At 43.3% G+C, this 12,358-nt stretch overlaps 1 protein-coding gene across 2 annotated transcripts in view; it reads right to left on the reverse strand.

Moving 5' to 3' along the window:
* Positions 1–8,553: 8,553 nt before the first annotated feature.
* LOC123743719 (beta-enolase-like) overlaps positions 8,554–12,358 on the reverse strand; it is a 35,658-nt gene continuing 31,853 nt past the window's right edge. For both annotated transcript variants that reach the window (XM_045721393.1, XM_045721394.1), the window contains exons 9-11: positions 11,042–11,166; positions 10,158–10,325; positions 8,554–8,838 (exon numbers count right to left, since the gene is read on the reverse strand). In XM_045721393.1, coding sequence (XP_045577349.1) covers positions 8,769–8,838; positions 10,158–10,325; positions 11,042–11,166 — 363 coding nt within the window. In that variant the 3' untranslated portion in view covers positions 8,554–8,768. The remainder of the gene's footprint in view (positions 8,839–10,157; positions 10,326–11,041; positions 11,167–12,358) is intronic.

Consider the following 12,358-nt stretch of genomic DNA (forward strand, 5'->3'; position numbering starts at 1 on the left):
GGACCCTGGTCTATATAGTAGTAGATCATATGTAGTGGTGATGGACCCTGGTCTATATAGTAGATCATATGTAGTGGTGATGGACCCTGGACTATATAGTAGATCATATGAAGTGGTGATGGACCCTGGTCTATATAGTAGATCATATGAAGTGGTGATGGACCCTGGTCTATATAGTAGTAGATCATATGTAGTGGTGATGGACCCTGGTCTATATAGTAGATCATATGAAGTGGTGATGGACCCTGGTCTATATAGTAGATAATATGTAGTGGTGATGGACACTGGTCTATATAGTAGTAGATCATATGTAGTGGTGATGGACCCTGGTCTATATAGTAGTAGATCATATGTAGTGGTGATGGACCCTGGTCTATATAGTAGTAGATCATATGTAGTGGTGATGGACCCTGGTCTATATAGTAGTAGATCATATGTAGTGGTGATGGACCCTGGTCTATATAGTAGTAGATCATATGTAGTGGTGATGGACCCTGGTCTATATAGTAGTAGATCATATGTAGTGGTGATGGACCCTGGTCTATATAGTAGTAGATCATATGTAGTGGTGATGGACCCTGGTCTATATAGTAGTAGATCATATGTAGTGGTGATGGACCCTGGTCTATATAGTTGTAGATCATATGTAGTGGTGATGGACCCTGGTCTATATAGTAGTAGATCATATGTAGTGGTGATGGACCCTGGTCTATATAGTAGTAGATCATATGATGTGGTGATGGACCCTGGTCTTATAGTAGTAGATCATATGTAGTGGTGATGGACCCGGGTCTATATAGTAGTAGATCATATGTAGTGGTGATGGACCCTGGTCTATATAGTAGTAGATCATATGTAGTGGTGATGGACCCTGGTCTATATAGTACATCATATGTAGTGGTGATGGACCCTGGTCTATATAGTAGTAGATCATATGTAGTGGTGATGGACCCTGGTCTATGTAGTAGTAGATCATATGTAGTGGTGATGGACCCTGGTCTATATAGTAGTAGATCATATGTAGTGGTGATGGACCCTGGTCTATATAGTAGTAGATCATATGAAGTGGTGATGGACCCTGGTCTATATAGTAGATCATATGAAGTGGTGATGGACCCTGGTCTATATAGTAGTAGATCATATGTAGTGGTGATGGACCCTGGTCTATATAGTAGATCATATGAAGTGGTGATGGACCCTGGTCTATATAGTAGATAATATGTAGTGGTGATGGACCCTGGTCTATATAGTAGCAGATCACATGTAGTGATGATGGACCCTGGTCTATATTGTAGATCATATGAAGTGGTGATGGACCCTGGTCTATATAGTAGTAGATCATATGAAGTGGTGATGGACCCTGGTCTATATAGTAGTAGATCATATGTAGTGGTGATGGACCCTGGTCTATATAGTAGTAGATCATATGAAGTGGTGATGGACCCTGGTCTATATAGTAGTAGATCATATGTAGTGGTGATGGACCCTGGACTATATAGTAGATCATATGTAGTGGTGATGGACCCTGGTCTATATAGTAGTAGATCATATGTAGTGGTGATGGACCCTGGTCTATATAGTATTAGATCATATGTAGTGGTGATGGACCCTGGTCTATATAGTAGTAGATCATATGTAGTGGTGATGGACCCTGGTCTATATAGTAGTAGATCATATGTAGTGGTGATGGACCCTGGTCTATATAGTATATCATATGTAGTGGTGATGGACCCTGGTCGATATAGTAGATCATATGTAGTGGTGATGGACCCTGGTCTATATAGTAGTAGATCATATGTAGTGGTGATGGACCCTGGACTATATAATAGTTGATCATATGTAGTGGTGATGGACCCTGGTCTATATAGTAGATCATATGTAGTGGTGATGGACCCTGGTCTATATAGTAGTAGATCATATGTAGTGGTGATGGACCCTGGTCTATATAGTAGTAGATCATATGTAGTGGTGATGGACCCTGGTCTATATAGTAGTAGATCATATGTAGTGGTGATGGACCCTGGTCTATATAGTAGTAGATCATATGTAGTGGTGATGGACCCTGGTCTATATAGTAGTAGATCATATGTAGTGGTGATGGACCCTGGTCTATATAGTAGTAGATCATATGATGTGGTGATGGACACTGGTCAATATAGTAGTAGATCATATGTAGTGGTGATGGACCCTGGTCTATATAGTAGTAGATCATATGATGTGGTGATGGACCCTGGTCTATATAGTAGTAGATCATATGTAGTGGTGATGGACCATGGTCTATATAGTAGTAGATCATATGTAGTGGTGATGGACCCTGGACTATATAGTAGATCATATGTAGTGGTGATGGACCCTGGTCTATATAGTAGTAGATCATATGTAGTGGTGATGGACCCTGGTCTATATAGTAGTAGATCATATGTAGTGGTGATGGACCCTGGTCTATATAGTAGTAGATCATATGTAGTGGTGATGGACCCTGGTCTATATAGTAGTAGATCATATGATGTGGTGATGGACACTGGTCAATATAGTAGTAGATCATATGTAGTGGTGATGGACCCTGGTCTATATAGTAGTAGATCATATGATGTGGTGATGGACCCTGGTCTATATAGTAGTAGATAATATGTAGTGGTGATGGACCCTGGTCTATATAGTAGTAGATCATATGTAGTGGTGATGGACCCTGGACTATATAGTAGTAGATCATATGATGTGGTGATGGACCCTGGTCTATATGGTAGTAGATCATATGTAGTGGTGATGGACCCTGGTCTATATAGTAGTAGATCATATGTAGTGGTGATGGACCCTGGTCTATATAGTAGTAGATCATATGTAGTGGTGATGGACCCTGGTCTATATAGTAGTAGATCATATGTAGTGGTGATGGACCCTGGTCTATGTAGTAGTAGATCATATGTAGTGGTGATGGACCCTGGTCTATATAGTAGTAGATCATATGTAGTGGTGATGGACCCTGGTCTATATAGTAGATCATATGTAGTGGTGATGGACCCTGGTCTATATAGTAGTAGATCATATGTAGTGGTGATGGACCCTGGTCTATATAGTAGTAGATCATATGTAGTGGTGATGGACCCTGGTCTATATAGTAGTAGATCATATGTAGTGGTGATGGACCCTGGTCTATAGTAGTAGATCATATGTAGTGGTGATGGACCCTGGTCTATATAGTAGTAGATCATATGTTGTGGTGATGGACCCTGGTCTATATAGTAGTAGATCATATGTAGTGGTGATGGACCCTGGTCTATATAGTAGTAGATCATATGTAGTGGTGATGGACCCTGGTCTATATAGTAGTAGATCATATGTAGTGGTGATGGACCCTGGTCTATATAGTAGTAGATCATATGTAGTGGTGATGGACCCTGGTCTATATAGTAGTAGATCATATGTAGTGGTGATGGACCCTGGTCTATATAGTAGTAGATCATATGTAGTGGTGATGGACCCTGGTCTATATAGTAGTAGATCATATGTAGTGGTGATGGACCCTGGTCTATAGTAGTAGATCATATGTAGTGGTGATGGACCCTGGTCTATATAGTAGTAGATCATATGTAGTGGTGATGGACCCTGGTCTATATAGTAGTAGATCATATGTAGTGGTGATGGACCCTGGTCTATATAGTAGTAGATCATATGTAGTGGTGATGGACCCTGGTCTATATAGTAGATCATATGTAGTGGTGATGGACCCTGGTCTATATAGTAGTAGATCATATGTAGTGGTGATGGACCCTGGTCTATATAGTAGTAGATCATATGTAGTGGTGATGGACCCTGGTCTATATAGTAGTAGATCATATGTAGTGGTGATGGACCCTGGTCTATATAGTAGTAGATCATATGTAGTGGTGATGGACCCTGGTCTATATAGTAGTAGATCATATGTAGTGGTGATGGACCCTGGTCTATATAGTAGTAGATCATATGTAGTGGTGATGGACCCTGGTCTATATAGTAGTAGATCATATGTAGTGGTGATGGACCCTGGTCTATATAGTAGTAGATCATATGTAGTGGTGATGGACCCTGGTCTATATAGTAGTAGATCATATGTAGTGGTGATGGACCCTGGTCTATATAGTAGTAGATCATATGTAGTGGTGATGGACCCTGGTCTATAGTAGTAGATCATATGTAGTGGTGATGGACCCTGGTCTATATAGTAGTAGATCATATGTAGTGGTGATGGACCCTGGTCTATATAGTAGTAGATCATATGTAGTGGTGATGGACCCTGGTCTATATAGTAGTAGATCATATGAAGTGGTGATGGACCCTGGTCTATATAGTAGTAGATCATATGTAGTGGTGATGGACCCTGGTCTATATAGTAGTAGATCATATGTAGTGGTGATGGACCCTGGTCTATATAGTAGTAGATCATATGTAGTGGTGATGGACCCTGGTCTATATAGTAGTAGATCATATGTAGTGGTGATGGACCCTGGTCTATATAGTAGTAGATCATATGTAGTGGTGATGGACCCTGGTCTATATAGTAGTAGATCATATGTAGTGGTGATGGACCCTGGTCTATATAGTAGTAGATCATATGTAGTGGTGATGGACCCTGGTCTATATAGTAGTAGATCATATGTAGTGGTGATGGACCCTGGTCTATATAGTAGTAGATCATATGTAGTGGTGATGGACCCTGGTCTATATAGTAGTAGATCATATGTAGTGGTGATGGACCCTGGTCTATATAGTAGTAGATCATATGTAGTGGTGATGGACCCTGGTCTATATAGTAGTAGATCATATGTAGTGGTGATGGACCCTGGTCTATATAGTAGTAGATCATATGTAGTGGTGATGGACCCTGGTCTATATAGTAGTAGATCATATGTAGTGGTGATGGACCCTGGTCTATATAGTAGTAGATCATATGTAGTGGTGATGGACCCTGGTCTATATAGTAGTAGATCATATGTAGTGGTGATGGACCCTGGTCTATATAGTAGTAGATCATATGTAGTGGTGATGGACCCTGGTCTATATAGTAGTAGATCATATGTAGTGGTGATGGACCCTGGTCTATAAGTAGTAGATCATATGTAGTGGTGATGGACCCTGGTCTATATAGTAGTAGATCATATGTAGTGGTGATGGACCCTGGTCTATAGTAGTAGATCATATGTAGTGGTGATGGACCCTGGTCTATAGTAGTAGATCATATGTAGTGGTGATGGACCCTGGTCTATATAGTAGTAGATCATATGTAGTGGTGATGGACCCTGGTCTATATAGTAGTAGATCATATGTAGTGGTGATGGACCCTGGTCTATATAGTAGTAGATCATATGTAGTGGTGATGGACCCTGGTCTATATAGTAGTAGATCATATGTAGTGGTGATGGACCCTGGTCTATATAGTAGTAGATCATATGTAGTGGTGATGGACCCTGGTCTATATAGTAGTAGATCATATGTAGTGGTGATGGACCCTGGTCTATATAGTAGTAGATCATATGTAGTGGTGATGGACCCTGGTCTATATAGTAGTAGATCATATGTAGTGGTGATGGACCCTGGTCTATATAGTAGTAGATCATATGTAGTGGTGATGGACCCTGGTCTATATAGTAGTAGATCATATGTAGTGGTGATGGACCCTGGTCTATATAGTAGTAGATCATATGTAGTGGTGATGGACCCTGGTCTATATAGTAGTAGATCATATGTAGTGGTGATGGACCCTGGTCTATATAGTAGTAGATCATATGTAGTGGTGATGGACCCTGGTCTATATAGTAGTAGATCATATGTAGTGGTGATGGACCCTGGTCTATATAGTAGTAGATCATATGTAGTGGTGATGGACCCTGGTCTATATAGTAGTAGATCATATGTAGTGGTGATGGACCCTGGTCTATATAGTAGTAGATCATATGTAGTGGTGATGGACCCTGGTCTATAAGTAGTAGATCATATGTAGTGGTGATGGACCCTGGTCTATATAGTAGTAGATCATATGTAGTGGTGATGGACCCTGGTCTATATAGTAGTAGATCATATGTAGTGGTGATGGACCCTGGTCTATATAGTAGATCATATGTAGTGGTGATGGACCCTGGTCTATATAGTAGTAGATCATATGTAGTGGTGATGGACCCTGGTCTATATAGTAGTAGATCATATGTAGTGGTGATGGACCCTGGTCTATAGTAGTAGATCATATGTAGTGGTGATGGACCCTGGTCTATATAGTAGTAGATCATATGTAGTGGTGATGGACCCTGGTCTATATAGTAGTAGATCATATGTAGTGGTGATGGACCCTGGTCTATATAGTAGTAGATCATATGTAGTGGTGATGGACCCTGGTCTATATAGTAGTAGATCATATGTAGTGGTGATGGACCCTGGTCTATATAGTAGTAGATCATATGTAGTGGTGATGGACCCTGGTCTATATAGTAGTAGATCATATGTAGTGGTGATGGACCCTGGTCTATATAGTAGTAGATCATATGTAGTGGTGATGGACCCTGGTCTATATAGTAGTAGATCATATGTAGTGGTGATGGACCCTGGTCTATATAGTAGTAGATCATATGTAGTGGTGATGGACCCTGGTCTATATAGTAGTAGATCATATGTAGTGGTGATGGACCCTGGTCTATATAGTAGTAGATCATATGTAGTGGTGATGGACCCTGGTCTATATAGTAGTAGATCATATGTAGTGGTGATGGACCCTGGTCTATATAGTAGTAGATCATATGTAGTGGTGATGGACCCTGGTCTATATAGTAGTAGATCATATGTAGTGGTGATGGACCCTGGTCTATATAGTAGTAGATCATATGTAGTGGTGATGGACCCTGGTCTATATAGTAGTAGATCATATGTAGTGGTGATGGACCCTGGTCTATATAGTAGTTCATAGTAGTGGTGATGGACCTGGTCTAATAGTAGATCATATGTAGTGGTGATGGACCCTGGTCTATATAGTAGTAGATCATATGTAGTGGTGATGGACCCTGGTCTATATAGTAGTAGATCATATGTAGTGGTGATGGACCCTGGTCTATATAGTAGTAGATCATATGAAGTGGTGATGGACCCTGGTCTATATAGTAGATCATATGTAGTGGTGATGGACCCTGGTCTATATAGTAGTAGATCATATGTAGTGGTGATGGACCCTGGTCTATATAGTAGTAGATCATATGTAGTGGTGATGGACCCTGGTCTATATAGTAGTAGATCATATGTAGTGGTGATGGACCCTGGTCTATATAGTAGATCATATGTAGTGGTGATGGACCCTGGTCTATATAGTAGTAGATCATATGTAGTGGTGATGGACCCTGGTCTTATAGTAGTAGATCATATGTAGTGGTGATGGACCCTGGTCTATATAGTAGATCATATGTAGTGGTGATGGACCCTGGTCTATATAGTAGTAGATCATATGTAGTGGTGATGGACCCTGGTCTATATAGTAGTAGATCATATGTAGTGGTGATGGACCCTGGTCTATATAGTAGTAGATCATATGTAGTGGTGATGGACCCTGGTCTATATAGTAGTAGATCATATGTAGTGGTGATGGACCCTGGTCTATATAGTAGTAGATCATATGTAGTGGTGATGGACCCTGGTCTATATAGTAGTAGATCATATGTAGTGGTGATGGACCCTGGTCTATATAGTAGTAGATCATATGTAGTGGTGATGGACCCTGGTCTATATAGTAGTAGATCATATGTAGTGGTGATGGACCCTGGTCTATATAGTAGTAGATCATATGTAGTGGTGATGGACCCTGGTCTATATAGTAGTAGATCATATGTAGTGGTGATGGACCCTGGTCTATATAGTAGTAGATCATATGTAGTGGTGATGGACCCTGGTCTATATAGTAGTAGATCATATGTAGTGGTGATGGACCCTGGTCTATATAGTAGTAGATCATATGTAGTGGTGATGGACCCTGGTCTATATAGTAGTAGATCATATGTAGTGGTGATGGACCCTGGTCTATATAGTAGTAGATCATATGTAGTGGTGATGGACCCTGGTCTATATAGTAGTAGATCATATGTAGTGGTGATGGACCCTGGTCTATATAGTAGTAGATCATATGAAGTGGTGATGGACCCTGGTCTATATAGTTATAGATCATATGTAGTGGTGATGGTCCCTGGTCTATATAGTAGCAGATCACATGTAGTGGTGATGGACCCTGGTCTATATTGTAGATCATATGTAGTGGTGATGGACCCTGGTCTATATAGTAGTAGATCATATGTAGTGGTGATGGACCCTGGTCTATATAGTAGTAGATCATATGTCTATATAGATCACTTCATTTGTTTTATTTTATTTTTTAAATATTTAACCCGGTAATTTGACGGAGAAAACATTTACATCAACGAGCTGGGGAATAGTTCCGTGGAGAGGAGGGGCGTGGGGTTTTGTAAGAGCCAATTGGAACCATTTACACACAGAAATAGTCATTGTTGTTGATCAGAGCAGCAGAACACAAGGACAGGAGAGCACCGCTTTAAATTTAGATTTGTTTTATTTCTCACGTTACGTCAAAACAGTCTCTCGTAACAGGGGAGGCCGGGAGGTGCGGGAGGGATGAAAGGAGGGATGAAAGGAGGGATGAAAGGAGGGATGAAAGGGCCGAAGATAAAAACATAAAAAGTGGAATTTCGTCTTCTTCTGACCCCTGACCCCAAGAGGAGGGTAGACAGTCAGCCGTGATGGAGGGTTTAGTTGATTTTGGGGTGACGGTAGTCCTTGCCTGCGAACTTGGCCTTGGCTCCAAGCTCCTCTTCAATCCTGAAGGACATAGAAGTCAGGGGTTAAAGGTCAGGATCCTTCATCTTTGCAACAGAAAATCTTTTCCAGCAGTTTGATTTGAACACATCTGGTGTGTATATATATATATAGTCTAGTCCACATACACTAGCTACTGCAGCGCGACCCCTACAGGAATACTCTAGCTACTGCACCCGGACTCAGTTAATAATGTTATACTGACCCCTACAGGAATACTCTAGCTACTGCAGCCTTATGGTAGACTGACCCCTACAGGAATACTCTAGCTACTGCAGCCTTATGGTAGACTGACCCCTACAGGAATACTCTAGCTACTGCAGCCTTATGGTAGACTGGTATACACTACAGTAGTAACTTAGTATAAAGTCAGTCAGGCTGCAGTAGCTAGTGTATTCCTGTAGGGGTCAGTGTATTGTAAGGCTACAGTAGCTAGTGTATTCCTGTAGGGGTCAGTATAACATTATTAACTGAGTCAGGGTGCAGTAGCTAGTGTATTCCTGTAGGGGTCAGTGTATTGTAAGGCTACAGTATATTAACTGCAGTAGCAGGTGTATTCCTGTAGGGGTCAGTGTATTGTAAGGCTACAGTATATTAACTGCAGTAGCAGGTGTATTCCTGTAGGGGTCAGTCTACCATAAGGCTGCAGTAGCTAGTGTATTCCTGTAGGGGTCAGTGTACCATAAGGCTGCAGTATATTAACTGCAGTAGCAGGTGTATTCCTGTAGGGGTCAGTGTATTGTAAGGCTGCAGTATATTAACTGCAGTAGCAGGTGTATTCCTGTAGGGGTCAGTCTACCATAAGGCTGCAGTAGCAGGTGTATTCCTGTAGGGGTCAGTCTACCATAAGGCTGCAGTAGCAGGTGTATTCCTGTAGGGGTCAGTCTACCATAAGGCTGCAGTAGCTAGTGTATTCCTGTAGGGGTCAGTCTACCATAAGGCTGCAGTAGCTAGTGTATTCCTGTAGGGGTCAGTATAACATTATTAACTGAGTCCGGCTGCAGTAGCAGGTGTATTCCTGTAGGGGTCAGTCTACCATAAGGCTGCAGTAGCAGGTGTATTCCTGTAGGGGCCAGTGTATTGTAAGGCTACAGTATATTAATGCAGGTACCTTGGGAGACTGCAGTAGCAGGTGTATTCCTGTAGGGGCCAGTGTATTGTAAGGCTACAGTATATTAACTGCAGTAGCAGGTGTATTCCTGTAGGGGTCAGTGTACCATAAGGCTGCAGTATATTAACTGAGTCAGGGTGCAGTAGCAGGTGTATTCCTGTAGGGGTCAGTATGGTATTAACTAGGGTTAACTAGGGTTGGTGTAACTGACCTCATCAGCTGGTTGTATTTGGCCAGACGCTCTGATCTACAGGGGGCACCAGTCTTGATCTGTCCAGTGCAGAGTCCGACCACCAGGTCAGCGATGAAGGTATCCTCTGTCTCTCCGGAACGATGAGACACCATCACACCCCATCCGTTAGACTGGGCCAGTTTACACCTGTTATACACAGAGAATAGATACCATCACACCCCATCCGTTAGACTGGGCCAGTTTACACCTGTTATACACAGAGAATAGATACCATCCATTAGACTGGGCCAGTTTACACCTGTAATAATAATAATACAAAATCATTGTTTAAACTTCTAAAGTACTTTTCATAATGGAAAGAAATCTCAAAGCAAAAAATGAACTAATACTATATAATGAGAAGCTTAGTCGCTACTACACCTGTTACACATAAGAGATGGTCAATTTAGCCCTGTAATATAGTCCCTGTAGCGCAGCTCCAGCAGGGGGCCCTGTAATATAGTGCCTGTAGCGCAGCTCCAGCAGGGGGGCCCTGTAATATAGTGCCTGTAGCGCAGCTCCAGCAGGGGGCCGTGTAATATGGTGCCTGTAGTGCAGCTCCAGCAGGGGGCCCTGTAATATAGTGCCTGTAGCGCAGCTCCAGCAGGGGGCCCTGTAATATGGTCCCTGTGTTGCAGCTCCAACAGGAGCCCTGTAGCCTAGTCCCTATGATGCAGCTCTGCAAGGGGGCCCTGTAGCCTCGTCCCTGTGATGCAGCTCTGCAAGGGGGCCCTGTAGCCTAGTCCCTGTAGTGCAGCTCTGCGAGGGAGCCCTGTAGCCTAGTTCCTGTGATCCAGCACTGCAAGGGGGGCCCTGTAGCCTAGTCCCTGTAGTGCAGCTCTGCGAGGGGGCCCTATACTTACGCCTTGATGGACTCTGTGACGGAGCCGATCTGGTTGACCTTGAGGAGCAGGCAGTTACAGGCCTTCTTCTCCACGGCCTGCTGGATACGCTTGGGGTTGGTCACGGTCAGATCATCACCCACCACCTGTAGAATAACATACAGATCGGTTAACATATACACTGAGTGTACAAAACATTATGAACACCTACTCTTTCCATGACATAGACTGACCAGGTGAATCCAGGTGAAAGCTATGATCTCTTATTGACGTCAGTTTGTTAATCAATCGGAGGAAACAGGTTAATGAAGGATTTTTTTTTGTTGCCTCAACACAATTGAGACATGGATTGTGTATGTGTGCCATTCAGAGGGTGAACGGACAAGACACACGATTGAAGTGCCTTTGAACGGGGTATGGTGGTAGCTGAATGGGGTATGGTGGTAGCTGAATGGGGTATGGTGGTAGCTGAATGGGGTATGGTGGTAGCTGAATGGGGTATGGTGGTAGCTGAACGGGGTATGGTGGTAGGTGAACGGGGTATGGTGGTAGGTGAACGGGGTATGGTGGTAGCTGAATGGGGTATGGTGGTAGCTGAATGGGGTATGGTGGTAGCTGAATGGGGTATGGTGGTAGCTGAACGGGGTATGGTGGTAGGTGAACGGGGTATGGTGGTAGCTGAATGGGGTATGGTGGTAGCTGAATGGGGTATGGTGGTAGCTGAACGGGGTATGGTGGTAGGTGAACGGGGTATGGTGGTAGGTGAACGGGGTATGGTGGTAGCTGAACGGGGTATGGTGGTAGGTGAACGGGGTATGGTGGTAGGTGAACGGGGTATGGTGGTAACTGAACGGGGTATGGTGGTAGCTGAATGGGGTATGGTGGTAGCTGAACGGGGTATGGTGGTAGATGAACGGGGTATGGTGGTAGGTGAACGGGGTATGGTGGTAGCTGAATGGGGTATGGTGGTAGGTGAACGGGGTAGTAGGTGAACGGGGTATGGTGGTAGGTGAACAGGGTATGGTGGTAGGTGAATGGGGTATGGTGGTAGGTGAACGGGGTATGGTGGTAGGTGAACGGGGTAGTAGGTGAACGGGGTATGGTGGTAGGTGAACGGGGTATGGTGGTAGGTGAATTGGGTTTGGTGGTAGGTGAACGGGGTATGGTGGTAGGTGAATGGGGTATGGTGGTAGGTGAACGGGGTATGGTGGTAGGTGAACGGGGTAGTAGGTGAACGGGGTATGGTGGTAGGTGAACAGGGTATGGTGGTAGGTGAACGGGGTATGGTGGTAGGTGAACGGGGTATGGTGGTAGCTGAATGGGGTATGGTGGTAGGTG

This window comes from Salmo salar, chromosome ssa07, assembly GCF_905237065.1.
Source record: "Salmo salar chromosome ssa07, Ssal_v3.1, whole genome shotgun sequence".
In the NCBI taxonomy this organism is placed as follows: Eukaryota; Metazoa; Chordata; class Actinopteri; order Salmoniformes; family Salmonidae; genus Salmo; species Salmo salar.